Source organism: Podarcis erhardii (assembly GCF_964252035.2).
Source record: "Podarcis erhardii genome assembly, chromosome: 5".
Lineage (NCBI taxonomy): Eukaryota > Metazoa > Chordata > Lepidosauria > Squamata > Lacertidae > Podarcis > Podarcis erhardii.
Window position 1 is genome coordinate 29,536,279 of NC_138509.1, and position 27,974 is coordinate 29,564,252.

Below are 27,974 nucleotides of genomic sequence, written 5' to 3' on the forward strand. Positions count from 1 at the left end.
CGCCCCCTCCAACCCGTCCTCGCTCGCGCTCCACTTCGACGCATGCGCCGTGCCTCGATTATCCGTGTGCGCGGGGTGTCGGAGGGGGTGGGGAATGTGCCGGAGGAGTTTGAAATGGCCCCTGTGAGTCCTCATTCGGCCCGCGCCAGGTAAAGGGTCGTCGGGGTTGAGGCGCGTCAAAGGCGCCGAGGCCGGGTTGGCCGTTTCAGAAGTGACGAGCCTTGAGGTTTCCGACAGCGGCCCTTGGGCGGGCTGGGCAATGCGAGAGAGGGAGGCTCTTCTCCCCGGCGGCAGGCAGGCAGGCAGGCCTCTGCCCCTCATTGTTGTTGCAGGAGGAGGAGGCGCGTCTCCCGCTCTGCTTTCTCCTCGGGCCCCTGTCCCTCCACCTGAGGAGGAAGAGCGAGCGAGCTGGCTGGCGGGCAGTTTCGCCCTCAAAGGCCTCTTGTCTGTGTCCCCGCCCGCCCGCCCGCCCCCCACCCCGCGTGCCTCGCATGCATGGGGAGCGCGAGAGCCACCCAATAGTTACTTCTTTGTTTCACTCCGTGAATTTCCTCCACTCGCATTCTCTCGTTCCTTATTTGTAGGCCTTGTTTGTGTCGCCCCCCCCCCACCACCACCAACGTATCCCATTAAATACAATATATCTTCCATCCTGCCGGTGAGGTTTTCTTTGCAAGTGGTTCACACAGGACAATTGGACGTGTGATTGCTAAGAAGCGAGTCGGACTGAGCTCAGTTAAGCTGGCTGTCAGGTGCTCGCGACCTCAGTCTGCCTACGTGCAGGTTTCTAGTGGACGTTGCTTTTTCTCTCTCCCGCGCTAACTTCTCGGGAAACTTCCGTTTTCAAGAGATTGCTTTTCATCTTTATTCTCCGAATACATAATTGCTTTGGAATGCAGTCTCCATTTCTGTCTCAGGCCTAAGTGTTTCAGTATACCTGGTATTTTCCCCTGCTCTTTCGCGCAGCAGCTTCAGTCGCTGGACTCCCCCTAGGTTCACAATCGCTGATATTTACAGTGCAAAGACCTGTTCTTTAACTGCGGTGCCATTTTAAAGTCTGCAAGTCAATTAAACTTCTGTGAACAAAGCGATAGCGTTGCTCTTGGTAAGGTGCCATATTATGTTGCAGATGCATCCACACCTTGAAAGATGAGCTTCTAGAAGTCTTGGTTACAGCTACGTATTGAACTTTTGTCACAAACCAGGTTTTTTTTAATGCATTTACTTAGAATATCCAGCTGTTTATTTGCCTATGACTTTTGTGCAATCCTCCCCAACCAAAGGTTAGTTTAATAATTGTACTATTGTTAATTTACTTTAAAACGTTATTTGCCACATCACGCGTTGAAAACCAGTCTGTCTAATCTGGAATAGACTTGCATTAAAATAATTTAAGTGTTAGTGTGGTTTTCATAAAGTTATTTATTTTGATAGGTCACAGTTGTAGAAGACTAAAACAGCAAAAGAATTTTGTCGCTCGCCATGGCTCAGTTTGGAGGACAGAAGAATCCCCCTTGGGCTACCCAGTTTACAGCCACTGCAGTATCTCAGCCAGGTCAGCGTTTATATTTCTTTTTAACCAGTAACTACTGCCTTAGCTTCAATCTGACATTCTTCAAGGTTTCATACTTTTTGTCAGAGGAAACCAAAATAAAATAAATAGTTCAAAGGGTTTTAATTGATAAATTGGATTGATTAAAATGCTTTGTCCAGCCAACAAGGTGATCCTGTTTAATTAGCCGAACTATTTTAAAAAATTTTTTTTAATAAGTTCATTAAAAATGCATGCCATCAAACACCTTAAATGAATAATTTATTCTGATGTGACAGATGAGGAATGCTTCTTCTAAGATTTTGCCACACACGTATGCATTATCATAAAGATGGTGTGCTTTTTTCTTTAGTAGTATTTATTTTTCATATGCATATATATGTGGATTTAATAATTTTATCTAGGTGACATCCCTAAAACTCAGCAATTCTTAAATGTAGCATTGTGTTTACATGAAAAGGGCAGGAAATTTGCTTTGAATACATATTGGTGCCCCTGTTATACAGAGACTGGATTTAGCTTGAAATAGTAAGTAGCATATTTTGTTAGTTGTTGAGCCAACTATGCTTTGCAGTATCCCACATCCAAACAAGTTATTAAAACAGGAATGCTACATTTCTTCAGAAGCTAGGTTTTTTTCCTTGTTCCCAAGGTGTTTTTTTTGCTGCTTAAAAGGGAAGAACCGGATAATTTTTACAGACTTGGGCCTTCAGCTGGTATTTTTCCACCTCTGTTTTCAAAGTTTCTGTAAGTGTTTAAGAGTTTGGAGCATGAAGTTCAAGGCTAAGAATGCTTAGCTGAACATATCAGAATTTGTCTAATATATGGTCACTTTACAAATAATATGTTGCTTTCTGTTGGTGCCCTTAGGTAAAATGGAAATACAATTGAATGAGGTCTAAATTACAGAAGCTTGAAGGACCAGTAAAATTTGAGAATGAGCAGTTTTAACCGTGAGGCCTGAAATGAAATGAAATTGTTAATTGCATAATTATTTCTGGGCTTTCCCCTCTAAGCATGTGCAGCACCTCTTCCATGATCATGATGAGGCCTAGATACTGCTACTAAGCCCAAATAATATACCATGTTATTTACCATGTTATAGTTTCTCTTCTTCCCTCTCCCCTGCTGCATCTATTAGCTGGCAATAGCAGGTGCTTGCATACCCTTATGGTGCATCAGTTTTCAGCTCCATTTTTATCCTACATATATTTTGTAACAATTGTTTGAATAAATGCAGAATGATTTATATCATATACTGCTTTGTTAATTGTTAAGTAGCACATTATATCTCTAAATGGTTAAGTTACAGTTTGATACATCAGCCAGTATTGCAATTATTTTCCTCAAAATGTTTCTTCCTTGGCTTCAAAAGATCCAGAATTCATCTATATTTAGCATCAGATCATTAAGTCTGCAATGTGGTTTGAAAATGGCCTGTGATCTGGCACACCAAGAAGTCTTGGCATAAAGCATACTCCATCCTTAATTTCCTATAACTAAATATACCTATTAGCTTTAAGGCTAGGTTTTTATTATTGCTCTCAGTTTTATGTTCCAAGTGAAGAGTTGCTGAAGACTCCATTGCTTTGTTGCTTTGGATCTATCCTGCCAACTGTGTGTGTTAAGCCGCATGTAGTAAACATGAGCTATAATATTCTTTGGCTCTAAACTAAAGTAAAGTTGAACCTTTTCTGCATTTGAACAGCAGCTCCTATATAAAAAGTGCATGTGCTGTATATTGGGGTGCAAGGAAGAGCCATTTCCCCACAAGCTTTGACTTACAGGAGGAAATCCTTAGTGCTGTTAAACCCCATGTTTGACCATGATGAGACTGTACTACCCACCGACCCCAAACTAAGATGTCCTAATGCTTAAATCCTACATTTTCAGCTGCTCTTGGTGTTCAGCAACCATCCTTACTTGGAGCATCTCCTACAATATATACACAACAAACTGCATTAGCAGCAGGCCTCAGTACTCAGACACCAACAAACTATCAACTCAGTCAGACAGCTGCTTTACAACAGCAAGCTGCAGCCGCAGCAGCCGCATTACAGCAGGTAAATGGAACTGCATCTGCTGACTCCTATTTTTGTGCAGCCAGTGAGTGGCAACTTCAGTAAAACAAGCCGAGGTCCAGATAAACTTTATAATCTGCTTTGAGATTTTTATTTGTAAAATGATTTTACTATTGTTTAGATACTGAATGCTATATAGTTTTTAAGTAGTCTGTCATGTCTAGGGCTTTCTTGTCGTAATTACACTGAGCCTCTGTTTGGTGTTCTCAAAATATCACATACCCTCAGAAATAGGGAAATCTTTTTAGTAGGGACAAATGTTATTTGTTAGTGTCTTTCTCTAACAATGGGTACCGAAAAAGACGTTGGAAAAGCTAATAAAACACTAAATCACAATTCTGTAAACTAGAGTAAAAACTAGTGATGCATCAGATTTTAATGCTTAAAACATTTTTGAAGAAAGGTAGGTTTTCAAGGGATTTGGCAAGTACCTAAACACATTCACGTACCCCTTAGTGGCTTTCCCTAGTTCTTAAGTATGTCCGTGGTTATTATTATTATTTTTGTTAGTCGCTTTATACAAAACTCTCAAACATATGCTGCTGTTATAGCATAATTTCATTCCTCACAGTATGATCTTCACTATAGCAACATGATTGGATTTGGCTACGTGATGATGTCACTGAAAGTACCACAGCCCTCACATTGCTTTTATTCTTGAGGAAAAGAAGAAACATTTGCCTGTTGCGAAAGCAATTAGTCTGTTCCCAGCCAAACGATGCTGGTGATTTCTTGATGCACAGTACTGGCAAGCAATGACTTGTGTCCTGATCCAGTTCTATTTATATATTAAATTTGTACCCCACCTTTCATAGTTATGTGTGACCAGTTGCAACAGAATATAGATGAGAATGTGCATCCTACTGATACTGTAGTGTAGATCAACTGCAGCTGTATGCAGATGGTTGTCCTTGCCACTGTTTTCAATGGGATGTATTTCCAAATGTGTGGACATTCTCTTATAACTAGCAAACAGCAAATACATTTGAGTGAAGGAGTGTTGGCCTAATTCACCTTCACATATTTGCAAAGTGGTGTGAAAAATTGCAGGAAAGTAGGGGGCACTCTTCACAGGGGGTGAAAAGGTTCATGCAGGGCTCCTTTTGCTTGCCACTAATAAAATCATTACAGCATATCTGTCCCCTGTGGTTAACCCAAATTAGGTCAAACTAGGATGTGTTAATGAACTAGAATATTTAATCTGCAGCTGGCATAACTGGGTGTTGTGATCTTGCGAAGCTCCTGTTCATTTCATTAAGGCTTGCTTATGGATATTTCATAGCAGATTGTACTCGGCATTTGTTAATTTAGTTCATGTTGTAATATCTAGACTGATTTTTAAAAAACAATAAATGCTTTTCAGAGAAGATACAATACTGTTTTGTTCAGCTGATGAAATAATAGAAATGCAAGTATCGTCTTTTTTGTCTTAAACTTTATTTCTACAGTTTGGTTTTGCCATATTTACATTTCTCTGAGATTGTAGTATACAGATATATCTTTTTGGAGTACTGTCTAGTTATCAATTCTGATTCTGTTTTTCAGCAATATTCACAACCACAGCAGACCCTCTATAGTGTACAACAGCAGGTTTGTTCACCTCTTTGTGTGCATATTGTCAGTCTCTTATTTGCTCTGTCTGAATTGGTCCATAGTCCTCCAGTTCTGGATGATAGCCCAAAAATGTATTTTAGTTTTATGTCGTTAAATACAGAAATGATTGAAATGTTCACATTAACTGACATGTAAAACCATTTGTCCACCAATATACCTCCCTACTTAACGTAGCCTCACTTTAACATATCCTCCAACACTTATAACGTGGTGGAGGATTCAACAATGAAGTCTTATATTCCTCCTCCCAGTGTCACATCAGACTGAGCAGTTTCAATATATGCTAACAAATTGTAAGACCATGTACATTTTTTAAAACACACACACACACACACACACACACACACACAGTCTCTCTCTCTCTCTCTCTCTCTCTCTCTCTCTCTCTCTCACACACACACACACACACACACCAGCATATTTTCCCCACCCAAATAGCTACCTTATCATAGTGGGTTGTATCCAACCGCAGACTTCTGCTTGCTCAATGGAACTTTCCCCTCTTACCTCTTTCAGCCTCCCCAGCCCACAACCTCAGAATCTGCTCCAGAGGGTTGAAAGACAATTCAGAGCAGATTCTGAGGACATATGGGGAGACGAAGAGGAAGGGAAAGTCTCACTGTGAGCAGATCTCTGCAAATGCAGTGTGATATGCAACCCTATGTGTGCAAATTGCTGTGCCCTTATATTTGAATCTCTACAGAACCGTAGTGACTTAACTAAGGAATCTTGGAAACTGTTTTTCTGCTGTGATGAAACTGATCTATATTGTTGTCAAAAAAAGGTTCATTTGCTGGGTTCTTTGAGAAGAGTAATGAGGAGATAGAAGTTGGTCTGAGTATGGTAATGAGGGAAGTGGATGTACCCCAACCCTCATATATTGTCTTGGATACTAAGAAGGGGGAGGATTGGTCTTGCCTTATCCTTTGTATCACATCTTCCCCCTGAACCTCAGCCACTGGGGCAATTCAGAATGAGCCACAAAATAGAGGCACATTATAATCTAGAATTTGTGGATGGGATAACTATATTGGTAGTGTTGGAAAATGTGCTTTCAATGACTCATCTTTGGACAATAAGACATCTGCTGTTGGTACATGGCGATCTTGCCCCGCCATTGCCATTTTTAGTCTTGATTCATCCCGTATTACATAAAAGGGAAAATCCCAAACCCCAGCCACTGGTCTGTGTGGTTTTATGGAGTTGTGGAGCCACTGCTGTATCCACAGCCCTACCATGCCAGGGCAAAAGTTGTGGGGGTAGGGTGATAGCTGCAGGAGCCTGAACTTGACGCAGCCTGATGCCATCACACAATGGTAATGATATCTGCTCAGGATCCAACATACCCTGGGCCAGCTCAGCCCACCCCACCTCCAGAATACTCCAATTTGGGACCTTCGGCTGGCTCCTGCTGGTGGGGGTCATGCTAGTAAAAGGTAAAGGTACCCCTAACCGCTAGGTCCAGTCGCGGATGACTCTGGGGTTGTGCACTCATCTCGCTCTATAGGCCGAGGGAGCTGGCCTTAGTCCGCAGACAGCTTCCAGGTCATGTGGGCAGCATGACTAAGCCGCTTCTGGTGAACCAGAGCAGCGCATGGAAACACCGTTCCTTCCATACACCCATTCTGGCAGCAAAGTGATGCTTCTGTCCTCCTGGTGGTGGCAGCCGGTGGAAGACCAGTATTGCTGAGCAGAGGGACACCACCTAATTCATCCCCTCTGAGCCTAGCACAAAGGGAGTTTGGACTACTCTGCAAGAGTGGAAAGCTAAGTGTTGGCCAAAACTGCATGCCAAAGAGCAGCTATTGTATAGATAAATAATATGCTGGAATGAGGGGTATAGGCAATCATGAAAACATTTTGCAGCTATTTCTCAAAGCTAAATATGGCTAAAGAGGAAGCTGGACTTGCACAAAGCATAAAAAGTAATTCATGGTCTTGTATTTTTTAAGTTGCAGCAACCTCAGCAAACTCTTCTAACCCAGGTTAGTTTTATTAAAGCTTTCATCACTGTATAATAAATTTGCCTGTGCACTTGTCAGCTCTGCTTTTGTTTAAAGTTTTAAACATAATGGTACCTTTATTATGTCTCATGTAATACTGACAACTGGTAGTTCAGTCCAATGTGTTCTTTATCCCTTTGATTACCTCCCCCTCCCAAACCAAAATATAAGTGCCCTTGTAGTTCTACTGTTATAGAGAGATATTAATTTCATGTCATTAGAAGGGGTATTTCTAATGCATATTTTCTCTTAGACTTCTGTTGATGCTTTTAAGTTTTTAGATATTTACACCAATGGTTAAGACTAGAAACTTAGGCTGCCATTCTGTGCACACTTACTAGGAAGTAATCTCTATTGAATATGATGAAATTTACTTCAAAAGGTACATACAGTCTGTCCTCCCCCCCCTCCCCCCCGGCAAGGCAGCCTATATTGCACTTGAAAATTCTGAAACATTTTGCAGCAATGTAAGATATTCATATTTTTGTCTGTGTGCTAGCCTTTCAGAAAACGTTTTAAACATATGTTTCAATGTGCATAACCACTTTAGGGAGGTCAAAATATAGCATAGGAAAGAATAGGTTGCCAAAAAGATCATTGATACAAATTAAATAATAGAAGCAAAATTCAAAATCTGGAAATGTTCTTGGAAAACATCGATTACATAGCAACTGAAAAACAATCTCTGCTTCCAGATCATGATTGGTGCTAGTCTGAAGGCATTTCTGTGTTCTGATGTGCATTTACAGTTTTCATGTTTGAGGTTATTTTTATAGAAATACAAATAAGCCTACAGTTTGAGGAAATGATTTGGAAGAAATGGCCACCATAATAAGCAGGTGGGGTTTTGATATATTGGCCACCATAATAAGCAGGTGGGGTTTTGATATATTGGTTGAACCAGCTTGTGCAACTGCAGTTTGATAGGAGAAAAATCAAGGTTTATCTGTTTTTTTCTCCCCCAATGTAAAAAGGTATAGTTTTTTGCACTTCGTACAATGCAACTTTAGTTCAAAATAATTTTTCAGAATGTGTGGCCTTTGACACCTGAGACATGTTTTCAGACCCCACCCTATTCCTGTGGATGTAATTTTAAAAAACATTTTAAATATTGAATTTTAAATTGTTGGGACCTGATGGTGAAGAATGGGTAATAAATTGAAAAAATACAAATGATTATTATCATTATTTCAGCTATACTATTTAGAAGATTGTCAATGCTTACATAATTTCATGTTTTATTTTGCACGCAGCCAGCTGTGGCACTGCCAACAAGCCTTAGCCTGTCTACTCCTCAGCCAGCAGCACAGATAACTGTTTCTTATCCAGCACCTCGGTCAAGTCAGCAGCAGAGCCAACCACAGAAGCAGCGTGTCTTTACTGGAGTAGTTACAAAGCTACATGACACGTTTGGTTTTGTGGATGAAGATGTATTCTTCCAGCTCAGGTAACTTAATTCTACCATACGTGGACAAGTGGTGATACTGATAAAATGCATGAGAAATAATATAGAGAAAGAAGTTTATCGAGAATTATGGTAGTGTGATGTCTAATAATGCGACTCTTTTCATTTTGCAGTGCTGTGAAAGGGAAGAGTCCTCAAGTAGGAGACAGAGTTTTGGTAGAAGCAACATATAACCCTAATATGCCTTTCAAATGGAATGCGCAGAGAATTCAGACACTACCAAATCAGGTATATACAGTCACTCAGTCTGACTCTTGTCGGCACCTTTAGTGTAAAGCTGATTCACAAGTTGTTCCCTTTTTCCTCCTCATTAGAACCAGACTCAAACCCAGCCTTTACTTAAGACTCCTCCACCTGTACTTCAGCCTATTGCACAGCAGACTGCATTCAGTGTGCAGCCACAGCCGCAGCCACAGTCGCTGCTACAGGCACAGATATCAGCGGCTTCTATTACACCTTTGCTTCAGACACAACCACAGCCTTTGTTACAACAGCCACAGCAGAAAGGTATTTCTTCAATACTTGACATATATTGGATGTTTTCTTTTCAAAAAAAATGTAGAAGAATATAACTGACTGAATAGTATCAAGGCTATATGGTCTTCAGTTTACCTTGTAGCTGAAGCGCAAGAGAGATGCTGCATTCTGAAGTCAGAACAAACCATGATTTGTTGTGATGGGAACTTCAGGCTTGCGTATTCCCGCACACGCAGGGTGTAGTTGTTAAAGCTTCCAATTGCTGTTTGTAACCACAATTTCCAATTTTATTCCTGTACAGAAAATTGCTTATACAAACCATGGTTATTTAACCAAGTTCAATTCTCATTTAACTAGCTGTGGTATGTATAAACCACACATTCCCATATTCAGATGAAATGGGAAACTGCCTTGTTGCAAACTGCAACAGGAAACTTTGTATGCAAAAGGTGGGAATGTGGCTTATAAACCTGACAATCACCATAGCACATTCTCATAATGTTAAACTGGTTTATTATAGCATTGGAATGTAGAATCCAGCCACACATTTTGTAATCAAGGTTCTCCGTGGATATGCTATGATTTTGTTTATAACTATAGTCTAAACTTTGTGTTGCCTGTTAGTATCCATAATATATATGCATTTTAACATCAGCTGTAGAATACCATGCTTCATCCTTCTAAAGAATAAAAATGAGCCCCTCCACGGGCCTCCATTAAGAACAAGGTACCTCTAAAAAACGTTGTAGCACCAGAATTCATAATCACTTTGTGGTTACTTCTTGCATAAAATAGGTTGGCATTAGGGCTGGTAAATTGACTAGTTCTGTGGTTTCTGAAGAGGTAAATAAAAAAGATGGGTGTCATTCATATAGAGCCTTAACCTTCAAGAGAACCTGTTTAGTGTCTACATAGAAACTGTTGATGTTTTGGACTTTACTTGAGCAATCTGAACTAAGGGGAAGTTACCTTGTTTGGTTTGGTTTTAAATCTGTTTTGCCCGCGTGTTCTTTCTTAGGCCTCCTTCTGCTCTGTGGACTTTGTATTTGCTTGCACTGTTTCTGAGGCTCATCCTGTTGTGTGACATCTGGCACAATTGCATGCTGTTATATGCTCTGGTAGACATTATCTTGAGTACTGTTGCTCAGTCTTCTTTCCTACAGCTTGAGTCAAATCTAGACCTCTTTTTCTTTGCTGCAGAGAACTGTGGATTGCCCAGTTGATGAGAGTAACCTCTATCTGTTGTTCATGTTGTAGTTTATGGCATTGCCCTCTCACAGGCATTGCCCTCTCACAATGAGGCAATCATTGTGGAGTTATAGCAACAGAAATGATAGATTGTTGATGATTTGAGGGCCAGTTCAGACTACTTGGCAATTATTTGTGACCCTTTCCCCCCATCTTGTGTGTTCTTGTGAACAACTGTAATGCTTGAGGGCAAGCTGCATGTCTCTGGATGCTTCCTGATTAGCAGTGACTCTCCAGCATGTAGTCACTGCCTGATTACGTGCAGTTGCTTCCCTATCAGATATTGAGAAGTGTTAAGCAGGGGGCATGTGATGGACAAACAGCTTCAAAATGAGGACTGGCCTTCAGAATAAACACCAAGAGCAGTATTTTGTTGAAATGGACACTGATTTACACCCCACATTGCTGGAAACTGAATGGTTGAGTCAAAATCTTCCAGCCTGTTAATATTTTCTGAGTAATGTAGGTTTAAAGCATTCAATCAATATAATGTTCTCTTGAACCATTTTGTTCAGAGTTGTGTCCCTCCCCTTGAATTCTGTTAAAGTGAAACTAGCTGCATATCCCAGTATGATGAGGCTTGCATTGAGGAAGAAAAATTCATCATCTTGCCTATATAATTTGAAGAGTTAAATGAATGCATCCCATTGGATTAAATATGAGAAACCTTATGTTGCTTATACCTATTGTTATTAGCTGATTGTTGGATTGCGGGGGCCGCTAGGGGGCGCATTGGAAGATGGCCGACAATACCATCTCTCCGACCCACACGGGGTAATTAAGAGGCTGTTATGGGAGTAGGCAGCCTCCCTTGTTGCCCCAAGGAAATGGGGAACACTGCCCTTGCCTGCTGTGCCCATAAATCACCCCCTAATTCGAAAGAAGGGGGTGAGGGCCCTAGGCAGAATGCCCCCGTGTGGACCTCGGCTCTCCTGGACGCTGTCTCTGATCGCACACTAGTTGCAGCAATTTGGAATAATTAATTACAAAAGAAGCAAATGCACATATTTCAAGTGAAGAAGGGGAGTGAAGTCTGCTAATTTAAGTGGCCTCTGCGAAAGAAGACGACGGCTTGGAGGAACAGGAATATTTTACGATGAAGATACACCAAAGGCTGGGTATGTTGACAACAACGGGACTGAATGGGGGGGGACGACCTTTTTTTACTTTCCTTCTATGTGATTTACAAGAACCCCTCCTCATTAGAATCGTTGGTTGAACTGACCCAAGCAGGATGATTAAGGTCTGTGTGGAGATAAACTTTAACCAAAAGTATGCTTTATGAAGATCGAGAAGCAATAAGAGCTTTTGGGAATGGCGCAGCAATTAATTCGGAGTCGCCATCTTGCCAAAGGATTTATAGCCGGGAGGAAGAAAGGACTTGTTTTCAGACTGCATTCCTAGTGAATCTCCTCAGAGGTTTTGAGAAAGGAGGCAGACTGGTGAAGATTAATGACGCTAAGACTGTTTTGATGTATGGAAGTGATGTTATATGGAAAACGTCTGGATATGGCTACTGGATAAAAAAATAATATATCCACGCAGGATTACAAACTGTTCTAACCAGCTTGCGGAGATTATCAGAGGTCACAAAGAGAAAGGAAAAATAAATGAAAATAACAACAAGAGATGTGGAAAAACAGTAAGAAAGGACTGGATAGTACTGTGAACATCATAAGATTAGATTTGTGGACATTAAAACAGCAGTAAGAAGCAAGAAGTTGATTGGATCCCCTTCGAAACTTGAAATATGGGTACCCCAAACAAAAATTTAAAATTTGGCTGTGTAATTTGGAAATTATGTAATTTGGTTTGATTTGATGTGATTGGTCAGTTAATAAAAAAATTATTCTTAAAAAAGATTGTTGGATTGCTGCCACATTCATTTCTGCAAAACAAATGAGCAAATGTTCTATGCTATTAAAAAAGCATGAAAACGGATAGTCCAACAAATAAGCTACATTTTTGTGTTATAATTTGCTTACTGATATGAAATTCTTAAGAACTTGTGGAATTTTTTCCCCCTCCTAGCTGGTTTGCTACAGCCCCCTGTTCGAATAGTTTCACAGCCTCAGCCAGCACGGAGATTAGATCCACCACCCAGATTTTCCGGGCGAAATGACAGAGGAGACCCCATGGCTAACAGAAAAGATGACAGAAGGTGTGATACAAAAATTCCTCTCAATTTTCTGTACATATTACAGACAGCAAATAATTTAAGTATTTGAAGTTTGAATGTAAGTACTGTTCAGTTTTGTTAATGATGATTTCAGAGTGGAAGTTTTGTATGTTTTGATGTTTGTTGCTGTTGGTTCTAGAGTTATAGGCATGTGAGCTCTGCGTTCATAATGGTAGACGCTAAAACAAGACATTTATATTTCACACATGGTTAAGTCGTGAAAGGGAGCGTGAGAGACGTAGGTCACGGGAAAGATCACCCCAGAGAAAACGCTCTAGAGAAAGATCACCTCGGCGAGAGAGGGAACGATCACCCCGAAGACCCCGACGTGTTGTACCCCGTTACACGGTCCAGTTTTCCAAGTTCTCATTAGACTGGTATGTTATCTTGGTGTCAAATTGTGATTTCATATTTTTCTGTGGAAGGTATCTTACTGCCATAAAAGAAGGATGCATTAAATAAACCCAAGAGATTGAAACATAGCTTCATTTTTGTTGACTTTAAAGTTACTTAATGTAACTCAGTTTTACTTGAATGTTGTTCTTTCTCCACCCACCTCCATCCACTGTAGACAGAATATTTTGTGCAAATTAAGGAGATGTGCTTTTTAAACTTTCAGCTGCACAATGACCCTCTTTGTATTACACATTTTTACAACCGTGTGGGGTGGCTGTGGACATTGTACAGGAATTTTGGAGCCAGATATGTTTCAAAGTGGAGAGCTGAAACAGTTTACCTGGCAATAAAGCATTAGCTAATCTGTAAGATGTTGCAAGTTGGGTGCAGAATTCAGTGCTTTCAGAATCTCAACTTTAATTTGAAAGAACATGTTTCTAACCCTTGAAGGGGTGAACAAAGGCTTGAAAATGTGAAGGGAATGCAGTATTTTCATGACTGGTATAGACTATAGAATTTTGAGAAATCTATGGTACCTTATTATATGATACATTAAGGGTATACACCTTAATAGTGTACTTTCAGATTATCATGATAAAACAGGGAGTTTCTGCCCAACCTGTCTGTACCTCGGCTAAAGCCTGATCAGGGCTGGACTGTAGTGATTTCCATTTACTCTGACAGTTGCCTAACTGTTCAACAGCTTCTGGAGAAGCAACTTACCCTAAAAACAAAAAATGGTGTTGGTTGGGTTTATTTGTTTGTTTGTTGACTGATTAAAACATTTTTTAAATATTTCTGATACTTGATAAAAGTTTAATGGCTATGACAAAAAGTACCGTAGCTTCCACAAAGGGCTGAACCAAACTTTTGTGAGTCTTGATTTTTGTTTCAAAATTTGCATGTTCTGTTTCAGAGAACGTTTCAACAAGCAAATTTTTTTAATTTTTTTTTACCCAAAATAACATTACTGTATTTTTCTTCCAAGATGTGGACACTAATGGCTCTGAGCTGCTTTTCAGTAATGTCAAAAGTAGAAGCAAAACTATAAAAAGAGTGTTTGAGCTCAGTTCTCATTCTGCATCTTGCTACAAATTTGCTTTTAAGCCCCAGCTCTTTTTATTGTTGTAAAATATATTTTCTTACTGTTTAAAGCCTTAGCTGTGATATGATGGAACTGAGACGGCGATATCAGAACTTGTACATCCCAAGTGACTTCTTTGATGCTCAGTTTACATGGGTGGATGCATTTCCTATGTCAAGACCATTTCAGCTAGGAAACTACTGCAATTTCTATGTAATGCATAGAGAGGTAGATCCTTTGGATAAGAACACTTCTGTACTGGATCCACCAGATGCCGATCATCTTTACAGTGCAAAGGTATGGCCAACAACCTAAATCATTCCTGCTTGCATAGAAATGTTTGGAAATGCTTCTTTGAAGGGATTCCCATTGTCTTCTGTGCATAGGTTTCCAGTGATGTTACCTTTGTCGCAAATCTTGACTGAACAGTAAGCTCAGTTGGACCAGATTCGGTTTCAACTATTTTTTCCCAGAGTGGGTGACATCTTTCCATGGATTCTTTAGTTGGTCCCTTGATTCATGTTGTGTGTGCATAAAATCTTGGCAAGATTGCAACAAACTGTATGTGGCAATTCAAGAAGCTTTGGATTTGCAGGCTACTTGCTAATTTAGACAAGTCTTATTTTGTGCTTTGGGCATGTTAGATGCTGTTAGATATTTAAAATCAAATGATGATTTCATTGATATTTTTGGATATTTAACCCTTCAAAATAGGTGTATCTTTTTTTTACTTTATGCATTATTCTAGTCCTATTGAGTTTAGCAGCTAAGTGTAAGATACCAAGCTTTGAATCATAGCTTCGTTACGTTGTCTAGTCTTTTTTTTTTTTTTTTTTTGTCATATTACTTCAACAGGTGATGCTCATGGCCAGTCCTAGCATGGAAGATCTCTATCACAAATCATGTGCTCTTGCTGAAGATCCACAAGAGCTTCGGGATGGTTTTCAACATCCCGCTAGACTCATAAAGGTAAAAATATGCATTTCTAGCAAACAAACATAAACTTAGAAATTTTGCTGGAAAATTGATGCAGGTACAAGCTTTCCACATAGTTTTCTTTATGTTGGGGACATAGAATTCCTATATGGACACAAATAATTACTTTTGAAATGTGTTTTATATATTATTCTTACAGGAGGCCCCCTGTAGTCTCCCATTCAAATTATTAACATGGTTTGCATGTGTTTTGCTCTCAGCACTGCTGAAGCATGTAGTCTTCCAAACCATTCACAGGACTAGCTTAAAAATGGGCTTAGATCTGTTGCATTGGAGAAAGCCCTTTCCTTGTGAATGAGCAGGAGGAGAGAAGGTTCTCTCCAATTCCCCCTGCTCCCAAACTGCTCTGGATCTTCCATGAGACTTTGTTCACACAACAGAATCTTTAGATCCATGCTAGTCCGGTGTTTTTTGCGTCTTGAAAGCAAATAACATCACCTTGAGAGAAATGGGGCGGGTTTCCCATAGTCAAAACAAAAAAAATTCCTTCCAGTAGCACCTTAAAGACCAACTAAGTTAGTTCTTGGTATGAGCTTTCGTGTGCATGGACACTTCTTCAGATACACCCATAGGCACCCATAGACACCGTGAAACCATCAGTATAATCCTATGCATATTTACTGTGAAGCAAGTTCTCCTTTTCTCTATTGGAACCTACTTCCAAGAAAATACCTTCTTATGTTTCTGGCTAAAATACTTTTAAACTCTCAAGGTTATGTCAGTGAACGTTTATACAATTCTATAAGCCCCTGATTTTACAGTACAGAATATTATTTTAATCTGTTGTTTAAAGCATTTTTATATGATGACAAACTGTTCCGAAGTCTTGCAGAATGAATGAGTAATGATGTTTAAACCTATTCCATTACTGAAATGCAATGTGGAAAAAAGAAACTGAACTCATTCTTGAGCAAGACTTAGGCTGCAAAACTGTATTCACTTACCTGGGATTATGTCCATGGTAGTCATGTATAGAATTGTGCTGTCATTCTTGCAGATTAGGGATAACTGCTTGTGATGGCATGTAAACTGACAAACAGGTATGTGTAATTTTAATGGGTTGTATCCAATGCAGAATGGACTTCATCACTCTCCAGGGTTTTGGGAGACTGTAGGGCAGGCTTCCTTAACTTCGGCCCTCCAGATGTTTTGAGACTACAGTTCCCATCATCCCTAACCACTGGTCCTGCTAGCTAGGGATCATGGGAGTTATAGGCCAAAAACATCTGGAGGGCCAAGGTTGAGGAAGCCTGCTGTAGGGCATTCAGAAGAAGAAAGTGGAGTCCAGTTGAACAGTCAGAAATCATTGCAGCATAGGATTCTACCCTTTTTTTTCTTGGAAGGAAAGTGCTAAGTAGCCTTTTCTTCTCTAGTTTTTAGTGGGCATGAAAGGTAAAGATGAAGCCATGGCTATTGGTGGACACTGGTCTCCCTCACTGGATGGACCTGAGCCGGAGAAGGACCCATCTGTGCTGATTAAAACTGCCATCCGTTGTTGCAGGGCTCTAACAGGGATTGATTTAAGTGTATGCACACAATGGTAAGTACTACATTCTTAAAAACATTTTGATGAAATAGCAGCATGCTTAATATCCTCATGGAAATTATTTGGGCAAAATCAACCACTTCTTTATCAGCAGCTGGTAGTAGCTGTGCAGGCAAACTACTCAAAGTGATATCCTAGTTGACAACGCAAATGTGATTTTGGTGCCAAAAGGTTTGAAGAACAATGAACTTTAAATAATGTGTTTGTATTTGTTGTTTGAACTTTGCAATGCTTGTATGTTAAAATATTCTTTCATTTCACGCATAGCTGGAGGAGATCGCCAAGGAAACTTCATTTCATTATTCTCGTGTTTATAAATAATTAGATGTTTGGGGCAGCCATATTTTCTCTTGGTCGATTTACTACTTGTGTTAATCAGCTGTCGATCACTTTGTGAACAAGCACCTTCCAACAATAAATAGAAAAAAAGAGTTCAACTTTTATCTTTTATTTCCTCCCGAGCCAGATGAAATGGCACATTTTAGTGCCAAGTGCAAAAACAATTGCCTTCAGCTTTTTTAGTATTAAATTTATTCCCCAACAGATGTCTTATAATGCATTGTACACAAGTTTTTCAAAGAGAACATATGGCTTTCATATTTTTTTTCTTTAGAAAAAATTCAGGTTGTCGCAGCAAAGTTGCTTTACTTGATGTGCTACAGTGATCTAGGCTCTGTAAAATGTATTGTAGAATTTTTTTTCCAACATGCTTCTTCCCTTGCAACAGGTACCGTTTTGCAGAGATTCGCTACCATCGCCCTGAGGAGACCCACAAGGGGCGTACGGTTCCAGCTCATGTGGAGACAGTGGTTTTATTTTTCCCGGATGTTTGGCATTGCCTTCCCACCCGCTCAGAGTGGGAAACCCTCTCCCGAGGATACAAGCAGCAGCTGGTCGAGAAGCTTCAGGGTGAACGCAAGGAGGCTGATGGAGAACAGGCACTGAACGCTAATCCCTTTTTCTATTTCTGCTTCTCACAGGCGCAGGAACACAGGCACAAAATGCACACCACATGCTACACCGCAAACATACCTAGGAGGAACATAATTGGTAACAATGACTGGTAAACCAGCTTTCAGCAGTGTAGAACTTACTTGTGTTTAATTACAGCTAGTGTACCAACTTAAGTGTATACTGATGCAACAAGTGGAATTTAAGCTGTGCGCTCCATGCACAAATCTTTGTAATCTTAGAACTAGTTGCTGGAATCTGGGACCAGTTATTGAGTTAAGATTTCAGTTTTAAAAGTTGTGTTAAGCATTTTGCTGTTCTACCAAAAAAGAAAAAACTTTTATTTTTTCTCCCATGTGTTAGCCTTTTAAAAAATAATATTAATAATGGTATTTTGAAATAGGCAAGACATTGAAATAACATAGCCGAAAAGAATCTTATCTGGCTGATTGGCAATTTGGTAAATGTAAAAAGGTCTAACAAAATGAGGAGTATTTTGGGTGGTTTGAAAATTGGGGGATATCATACACTGTGTGGTTGGTGGTGACCAGCAGTGTCTGTGTGTCCCCGATGATCTTTGTGTTGTTGTTCTTTATCACCCTTTTGTGTTTCACAGAGATGGCTCTTATTGGCTGATGAGAGAGGCACTGTTATAAACTAGTAGAATGTGTGTATGTGGCTTTGTTGAAATGGTAACTTTAGGAGAAGACTGTCTGATGAAACAGTTGTGACCTTGCCCAGGTCAGCTGCAGAATTTAAGAAAGAATCATATTCATTTTGAAGCTTTCTGAAGGATGATGACTTTATTTCATTTTTTAGGATGAAGAGGAGAAGGATGATGGGGAAGCAAAAGAGATTTCTACTCCTACTCATTGGTCCAAACTTGACCCAAAGGCAATGAAGGTAACCATAGCTGAAGACTTCAGGATGTTTATATTACATTACAAAGTCTAGTAAATATTGCAGTATTGTTTCTTTTCTGAAGGTAGTACAGTTATTGAGAATTTGTGTTGCTTTGATCTTTTTAAATGAGTGAAATCTTTGAAAATCACTGATACACATTATATTGGGGCAAATGTATCATGAATTTTTTAAAAAATGAAGCTTTGTGATTTTTGCCAAGTTTTGCTTGCCTTATATTTCAGTAATTTGAGATGTGCTTGTCTCTGAATAGGTTTGATTATATAAATACTAAATTGTGAATTGAATGCTCACTGTAATATTTATCAACTAGGTTAATGACTTGCGCAAAGAATTAGAAAGCCGAACTCTTAGCTCAAAGGGCTTGAAATCCCAGCTGATAGCCCGACTAACAAAGCAACTCAAAGTGGAAGAGCAGAAGGAAGAACAGAAAGAATTGGAGAAGTCTGAAAAGGAAGATGAAGAGGAGGAAGAGAGGAAATCTGAAGATGACAAAGAGGTAGAAGTCTAGTGGATTTACAGTCATACCTCGGGTTGAATGTGCTTCAGGTTGAGCGCTTTCGGGTTGCGCTCCGTGGCAAGCCGGAAGTAATGGAGCGTGTTATTTCCAGGTTTCGCCACTCACACATGCGCAGACGCTCAAAATGATGTCACACGCATGCGCGGAAGCGGCAAAAGGCGACCCATGCACGCGCAGATGCGCCGTCGCATCATACGTTCCATTCAGGATGTGAATGGGGCTCCGGAATGGATCCCATTCACATCCCGAGGTACCACTGTACTTAGGTAGAAAATGTTCACTAATAAATGTTTAGTTCATTATTAAGCTGAACTTCAGGTGTGTTTATGTGTGATAGGAAGATCTTCATAATGAGAGTTAGGACTGATCTTATGCATGCATACTGTAGTTGTGGGGGGCTGCTTTCTCATAACTTATTGCAATACTAATCCAAAAGCTACAGGGTTTTGTCTCCAGTGTTACCTAGCCCCTGAGGAAAGATGGTGGTAGCATGGGAAGGAGCTGCTAAGCCATTTATGTCTTCATCTCTATTTATATGTGCATCTTCCTTGTTGCAATAAACATTGCTAGTGCTAAGAACACGAAATAACAGGGCTTGTTAAGTTACATTAGAGTTAAATAAATTTCCAGCCACAACGTAGTGCTGGTTAGGCCTTCGCTTGGTAGATAAGAAGTATGCTCTCCTTTTCCTCAAATGCTGGTTCCATCATCTCTCATCTCCTTATTCTTAGGTGTCTTAGGGTAAGAGAAATTGACCCGATGATCTTGATCACTGAGTGAAAATTTGAACCTGGGTCTCGCCAGTCACTCCCACACTAGGCTGACTCTCCAGGTTCTGTCATGGAGTGTCCCAGCTAGCATGCATATAACATTCACATAGGGGAAGGGAATAGAAGTGTCCAGTAAAGAACTGAGTATGTGGCTCTCCCCACTCCCCCTGCCTTTTCACCTTCCTCAAGAAGTAAATATTTGAAGTTCATACTCTGATGTCTCCACTCCAAATTCCTTTTTTCAAATCTTTAGGAAGAAGAAAGGAAACGCTTAGAGGAAGTGGAACGCCAACGTCGAGAGAGGCGATACATCTTGCCTGATGAGCCAGCAATCATTGTGCATCCTAACTGGGCAGCCAAAAGCGGAAAGTTTGACTGCAGTATTATGTCTCTTAGTGTTCTTCTGGATTACAGGCTGGAGGATAACAAAGAGCATTCTTTTGAGGTCATCTCTTCACCTAACTTTCTCCCCTCACTATTTCTGAATAACTACTTGCGTGATCACCCTTCTGATCACACAGCATTGGATACAATGAATTAAGGTGCCCCTGTTCTCTTAAGAGTGCAGCCTCTCTGGCTTCAAGCTTTTGATTTTATGCCCCCATCTTGGTTCTGCGATGAGACAGGGCCAGCTCAATTACTTACGTCAGATTAAGAAAAAAGGACACTGTTTACCAGCAGTACAGCTGTGAAACCTCCATTCATTTGAATTGGATTTGCACCAAGCTAGACTTCTGTGCTCCTGTTACAGTAAATAAATTATGACAATTGTATCCCTCTCTTCTACTGTAGCCTGGCACCATACATGCAGTGGCTTAGTGATTTTCAAGTGGGGCCTACTTTATAAGAAAGTTGAACTTTGCCATGGAATCAGGGGATATAGTTGGGCAACTCCATATTTTTTAACTTCAGCCTGCCTTTCTGTAAAATGAGGATACGGTGAATTTCCTCACTAGAATTTTGTTTAAGCAAAAGAAAAGATTGTAAACCTGCAGAATTTCAAGTACAAGGTTGATTTTTTTTATTTCTGCATTCTTTTAATGAACAGGGATTTTCATATTATTGCTTGTATTGAAGTTGAATATTATGTAACTGTTTTCTCAGGTGTTAATCACTTCTAGCAAAACCAGCAAAAAGCCCTGTGGCATGTTAAAGACGAATCTATTATGGCATGAGTTTTCATGGACAGTAGTCCATTTTTTCAGATGTATAAAGTATTATCCTGAGTTGTAGGTATATTGAGGGTGGGGCATAGTACACAGTGAGGTAGAAGGAAATGAAATGTATGAAAGTACAAGCAGAGTTAATTACGTTTTAACAAAAATAATGTGAGTGTACTGTTTGTAATTCTGTTTCGGTGCTTTGTTAATTCTAGTTTGTTGCTTCCTGTGCAGGTTTCATTATTTGCTGAACTTTTCAATGAAATGCTTCAAAGGGACTTTGGTGTCCGAATATACAGATCCCTCTTGTCGCTTCCAGATAAGGAAGATAAAAAAGACAAAAAGAACAAAAAAGATGAGAAGAAAGAGAAAAAGGAAGAGCGAGATGATGAAAATGATGACCCAAAGCCTAAAAGAAGAAAATCTGGAGATGAGAGAGAAAGAAAAGATGAGAGGGATGACAGGAAGGTTAGTGGCCACTAGAAGAAAGAACTAATCAGCTGATAGATTAAGAATGGTTTGTGAAGGATGGGCTTGTTACTACATTTCATCAGTTTTAATTTTATTTCTCATGCTGGTTAATTTTATCAGATCTTGCCTGATAGGAATTCTATAACTGATTTCCTCCCCTTACAAGGAGCTCAAATTGTTATATGAAAAAAATAAATTCTCCCCTACCCCAGACAGTGACAACAACTGGAGCACTGCTTCAGCTTAATAATTTTCTGATTGTTGGTTCACTCTTCAGGGCAAATAGGAAATACAGAAACGTCAGCAATATCATCATCCGTTTTCACGTCCTCTTGCTAGGGGAGTGGGATTGAATCCCAGATCTCTGTGATTTGTTTTAGAACCTTTTGCACCACGGGTGAGATCCAGTGTTTTATGAATGGACTCCCCCTTCCTCTCCTCTCTGTGCACTCCAGAATCTGCTCCAGAGGGCTGAGGCTTCTTCTAGAGTGGATTTAGAGATATACAAGGGAGAACAGGGTAGAGGAGAAGAAGGGATAGTCACATTACACAAGCAGAAACGGATTACCCAGTCGGGCAGACACAGTTGGATATCGCCCCCAATTTGTGTGGTTTGAAGGTTTTTAAATTACTGCTGCCAGTTGTTGGATTGTCTTAATATTTATGAACTAATTACAGAGAGAAGATAAGAGGAAGGATGATGCTAAAGATGAAGATGAAATGGAAGATGACAATAACCAGGAAGAATACGATCCAATGGAAGCAGAGGATGCTGAAGATGAAGATGATGGTATATGGGGATGATTACTCTAATTAAAAGGTGGCAGGTGCAGACAAAGGCAAAACTGTAGAGCCGTCAGTTATGTATGTTGATTTACACTAGTGAATTTGCAGTGAGTAACAGACTGTGTACAATACTTCTGTACCTTTTGATGTGAAAATCCAATCTATAAAACTACAATTATTACTTAAGATTATTAAACCAAAGTGGTCCAAAAGAGAAATAATATCTTTGGCACATGCGTGTTAACAGAACTTCTTCTGTTTCTTTCTATGTTGTAAGATGCCCTTAACATCACGTGAGCTGTGTGCATCTTCATTCTAAGATATTTATAATAGCAGTATAAAGCGCTAACGTAATATGAATATGCTGAAGGTAATGTTTGTTTCCATAGATAGGGATGATGAGGAAATGAACAGACGAGATGACAGAAGAGAGGGAAACCGGCATTGCAAAGAGAGAGCTTCTAAAGATAAGGTATTTAGTGCTGTGAGTTTCTAACTGTGAATCGATGAAGACGCTAGAGAACTGGGAAGGAATAGCCTGTCTGCCAAAGCTGTCTTCATCAGTCTTAAGTTCTGAAGTTCTTGAAGGGTTTGTTTACTGGAGATACTGTCAAAAATCAATTGAGGTGAAAACTCTCTCCATATTATGTACTATACTAGTAGCTCTGACCTGTAATCAGTGTGGGAACTAACTCCTGGAAAAAACTTCTGTCAGATCCTGCTGCTCCTATCTCTTGTCCTCATAAATTGTATAACCATCTTTGAAAGTGCTTAGTGTTGAAGCGCTTTAGAAAATTGATATATATGCACATTCCTTTAAGGAATCTGTACTTCACATATTTTCTAATACTGAAATAACTAATGGATAATTAAAAAGGGGGGAAAGCCTTATTGTTACAAAATGTGTTTTTTAGGAAAGAGACAAAACACAGATGATAACTGTTAACCGCGATCTTCTGATGGCTTTCGTTTATTTTGATCAATGCCATTGTGGATACCTTCTAGAAAAGGATTTGGAAGAGATACTGTACACACTTGGACTGCATCTCTCACGAGCTCAGGTTTGTTGCTAAAGCTGTGTGGGAATGAAGCGCTCAGTCTGCATCACTCTGGGGGGGTTTTCTCTGGTTAACTGCAGTATAATAAAGAGAAATAAGACTTGTCCAGTCACTTTTTATATATATGTATTTTCTTTGCTAGAGAAAAGGGAGGAAACAAGGGGGTGTTCATGACGAAAAAAATGATAAATGATTGAAGTCCACATGCATACAGAAGAATTTTATTGTCAATAATTTACGTAAAATTACTCTCTTGCTGTGAAATATTTCAAGCTTTGAGATTTGTTTTGTGTTTTTTTTTTTTTTTTTTTTTTTTTGCCTTTTTAAGGTATTGTAGAAATGTATTGCTTATATTATGCATGAGAATCATGCCTTTGTTGAGCAAACCATTAATGTGAATTTGGTCTCCTGCTATCTTAGGTTAAGAAGCTGCTTAATAAGGTGGTGCTTCGTGAATCTTGCTTTTATAGAAAACTGACAGATACTTCTAAAGATGAAGAAAATCAAGAAGAAATTGAAACTCCACAGGAAGAAATGCTAGGTGACACAATTTTGTTAGCTATGAAGACATGTCTACCATTATGTATGGTGAAATATCTTCTACCTGTGTCACTTTAATAGCATGTACTCTTTCTTCAATGTGGTAGGTAGTAAAGGCTGCAGCAGTGAAATTCAGAGAGGGGACCATTTTGAATGAGCTGAATTCCCTGTGTGCTATTTGGATCCTATCCTGTTTTTTCCATATTTTGCCAACATGACGATCGCAACACTATGGACGATCTGAAAGTTTTCTGAGTGGGAATTTTGCTCCTTATGTTGGGACTGAGGATGTGGGGGAGGGAAACATTTGTTTCACTCTTGGACTATGCGAGTACACTGGAATTCTTGAGAAAACGTGGGACTTTGCTAATTTTCTACTGTAGGAGTCTTGAAACTCACCAGTCATGTCTGGTGGTGACGTTGATTTTAATGATATTTCTTAACCCCCTATAGGAAACAGGCTGCTGCTACCATCACCTGCTATAAAACAAGAACCAAGAAGCTCAGAAGAAAACGTTGGCCTCATTGTTTACAATGGAGCTATGGTGGATGTAGGGAGTCTCTTGCAGAAACTGGAGAAGAGTGAAAAAGCCCGAGCTGAGATGGAACAAAAGCTTCAGTCACTAGAAGAAAAGACAGGTAAGAGAGTGAGATTTGAATTATTGCTTCACACATTCAGAAAGGTTTATTATTAAAACAGAAAAATACTTTAAAGCTGAACAATTACAATTCCTATGAATTGGGTGGAGTGTATGAATGCTCAGGTCTTCTGGCCTGAATAAAGAGGACACATCTTACCAAATCACATTACTAGCTCTGCTGGGTGATACAGCTGTATAATTAGTTACATGGCATCTTTAACACTATTTGTTCTGTAATGCTTGAAGGAATATAGAAAAACCGAGAGTGTTTTAAAATCTTTTTTTGGGGTTTTCAGATGAAGATGAAAAGACTATATTGAATTTGGAGAATCTGAATAAAGGTCTGTCTGCAGAACTTAAAGAAGTCAAAAAAGATGCTGGCCAGCTACAAGAGAATTTGAAGGCATCAGAAGATACAAATTTGCAGTTTGAGGGGCAGCTGAATAAGACAATCAAAAGTTTGGCTACAGTTATGGATGAAATACACAGTGTTCTTACAAAGGTAAAGGTTTTTCTAATTCTGGTTGGGATTCAACTAATCTGTTGCGTGGGCAAAGCGAGGCCTGCTTCTGCAACCAGACAAACTGTACTTTATTAAACTTTGCCTAACCATAGAGGTGCTGTGGCCTGGAGGGTGTCATGAAGGCCACACAGAGGCCTGTATTTGGATCCTGGGCCTGAGGTTCCCCATCCCTGTGAAAGAGGTGTATAAGATTAGGCATTGCATGGAGAAACTGGGTCGGGAGAAGTTTTTTCTCCCCCTGTCATAATATTAGAACTCCTGGGTTCTAACGAAGCCGAATGTTGGAAGATTCAGGACAAACACAAACACTTCACACAGTGCATGGAACTCTCTTCCCCTAAGAGGTAGCGATGGCCACCAACTCAGATGACTTTAAACAAGGATTAGAAAAATGCATGGAAAATAGAGCTGTTGATGGCTTATGTTCCCCTCCACTCTTAAGAGGCAGCTTGCCTCCAAATTCCAACTGCTGGGAATCAGAAGCAGAGAGAGTGCTGTTGTACTCAGATCTTGCTTTTAGATTTTCCTTAGGCATCTGGTTGGTCACTGTGCAAATAAGATGCTGAACTGTGGCCTGATCCAGCAGGGTTCTTCATATGTTTATATGATGAATACCCACTTCCATCAAAAAACAAGCCTTAAAGAGGCACTGACTGTTTACTTGGAGACCCCACTGTGGTTCTTTAGTCAAGCCACATTGCAAGAGGAACAATATAATCAATATCCTTTAGAGCCAATGGATACTGTCACTCATGTGGAAGATAACACCCAAAAGAACTTCAAGAAATTGAAATATTGCTTCAGTTATATTACTTTCTTGCCAGCCCTGGCATTGAAAGTGTGTATGTGGGAGGGAGAGGGGAAGTGAGGAAGAGGGAAAGAAGAGGGAGAAAAGAGTAGTAGGTTTGGTTTTTGTCTCCTAGCATATTAAAAATGTGCAAATATCTGTGATTTCACATTATGTAGAAGAGTAGTATTTGCAATTGTATTAGTATTTGCAACTATTGAAATCTGGTTTTCCTAGGTATTCAGGTATTCATTTTAAGTGTATAGTGTCATAGTTTGGCACTTCAAGCACAAGACACAAAGATCCATTCTTATTAATCACTAAGTGGCTGATGACAGGTGATTAAAAAATAGTACCTGCTGTTAGCATGGGAATAATGCTGTATATGAATTTATACATTACTTAGGGCTTCAGTTGATATAACCCTTCATTAGTGTATTTCCTCCTTTTCTACAGGATATTGTGAAGATTGAAGATCAGAAATCCAAAGAAAATGGAGCAAATGTATGACAAACTTGCTGCTGCTGTGGGGAATATGGTGTCACATAATGTAATATAAATCATGAAACTGGAGTGTATGAAAGTGGTGCATGTTTGATTTGAGTAGTATAAATACCTTATTCCAAGCAAAGGATGTAAAAAGTTTTATAAATGTGCGAGCCTGCTTCAAAGCATTGCTTGTAATTCATAGCTCTCAATTTATTAGACACTCCTTGAGTGAAAATAATTTTGCATTGCAAATATGTTTTAGGGCAAACTTCGTTATAGTTTGAATGCTAATAAAGTTCATCAATTTAATGGAAAGTAGCAAGTATTTAATTACCAAATGTTTTCCTTTTAAAGTCTAGTGGAGATTCCCCCCCCTCCCAATTATTTATAGAAATGCCATTCTTAGGTTTTTATTTCAGTCTAATTAGCCTTTTTAAATTCAGGTATAAATCATAGCATGCTGCTTAATTTTGCAAGTAAAGGTTTTTAAAGAAAATTTTGAATTTCTTGTCACAGTTTCTTCCCTTTAAATCAAACCTTCTCACTTGGAAGTTGTTCTTATTACTGTTTTGGTGCCCAGTGATTAAGAAAAATAATAAGGAACTTAGCAGAATGGTAAATTGGGATTTATTTGAAAATACAGATTGGTTTTGTTATACATTTTTTATTATTACTGTGTTAATATACCAGACACTTTAAGTATGAAAATGTACAATTGCATAACTGGCCAGTAGATGTCACTATAATGCTTTATGGGGGTGGGCGTGGGGATTGCTACTACTTTTTTATTGGCTCTCATTAAACTGGTCGTTTATTTTCCAGTGTTAATTCATTAAGATTTCAAAAAGTCCAAGTGAGTAAAGTATTACGTGCATTTCACACAACTTCTTAAAAGATCTAAATTTAAGAAGTGACACAGCACTTTTGTTGTGAAAACAGAAGGTGGTATTTAAGAGATAGTGTGTAGGCACATGAGCTTTACTCAAGTTAAGCAGGAACATGACCTTGGGGTTTTAATTGGCTACTCAGTGAAGATGTTGACCCAAGTGTGTGGCAGCTGTGGAGAAAAAGGCAAATTCTGCACTAGGGAACCTTGGGGAAAGCACTGAAAATAAAGCTGCACCTGAAATAATAGGTATAGTTCTGGTTGCTGCACCTCAAAAAGGATACCATAGAGCTGGAAAAGGTTCAGGAAATGGCAACCAAAATGTTCAAGTAGGTGGAGCAACTCCCCGATGAGGAAAAGGTTGCAGCAGTTGGGCTTTCTACCAGTGCAGTAGCAAGGTCTACACACTGATCGTTACTCTGTGTACTGTCACTGCTTTCCTAAGCTCTGATCAAACCAAGTTAAGTGTGCAGAATTTAATGCCTTGGATTTTGATTTGTAGAGTATGGGAGTTTTCCTTTATGTGCCCGGTATTTTGAAAGCTGAGAACACCATGCAGTTAAAACATACACAGAATGGGAAAAACTGGGGCACCGCAATGCTCAAAGCTTTTGTTGGTCGTTTGTTTAAATACAAGTCTTGTTGCTTAGTTGCTACCTATTTAGTTTCATGGTTCACGGAGACCTGTTGCAACCTATGAAAAGGAAAACATAAAAAGCAGTCTGATTAGAGCACTCCCCTTTATTATTCATCCCTTTACTGTACAGAATTAACTGTATTCGTTGGCCTAATTTCTTACCCATAACTCTATCTCAGTACTGTAGTAACGT

At 39.5% G+C, this 27,974-nt stretch overlaps 1 protein-coding gene across 4 annotated transcripts; it reads left to right on the forward strand.

The window, feature by feature from the left end:
- Window positions 1-27,075, forward strand: CCAR1 (cell division cycle and apoptosis regulator 1). 4 transcript variants are annotated; one of them, XM_081861778.1, is made up of 25 exons: window positions 1-123; window positions 1,435-1,555; window positions 3,446-3,615; window positions 5,179-5,223; window positions 7,200-7,232; window positions 8,504-8,697; window positions 8,829-8,943; window positions 9,030-9,222; window positions 12,472-12,601; window positions 12,835-12,996; window positions 14,171-14,396; window positions 14,955-15,068; window positions 16,469-16,635; window positions 17,369-17,579; window positions 18,412-18,495; window positions 18,827-19,012; window positions 20,057-20,248; window positions 21,198-21,431; window positions 22,113-22,224; window positions 22,610-22,692; window positions 23,135-23,281; window positions 23,699-23,819; window positions 24,272-24,457; window positions 24,756-24,961; window positions 26,226-27,075. In XM_081861778.1, the coding sequence occupies exons 2-25, from the start codon at window positions 1,483-1,485 to the stop codon at window positions 26,277-26,279; spliced, it is 3,438 nt and encodes a 1,145-aa protein (XP_081717904.1). In that variant the 5' UTR covers window positions 1-123; window positions 1,435-1,482; the 3' UTR covers window positions 26,280-27,075. The 4 variants fall into 4 exon arrangements, with proteins under 4 accessions (XP_081717904.1, XP_081717902.1, XP_081717905.1 ...); XM_081861776.1 differs by having other exon boundaries at window positions 2-149; XM_081861779.1 differs by having other exon boundaries at window positions 2-149; window positions 7,206-7,232.
- The last annotated feature ends 899 nt before the right edge of the window (window positions 27,076-27,974 follow it).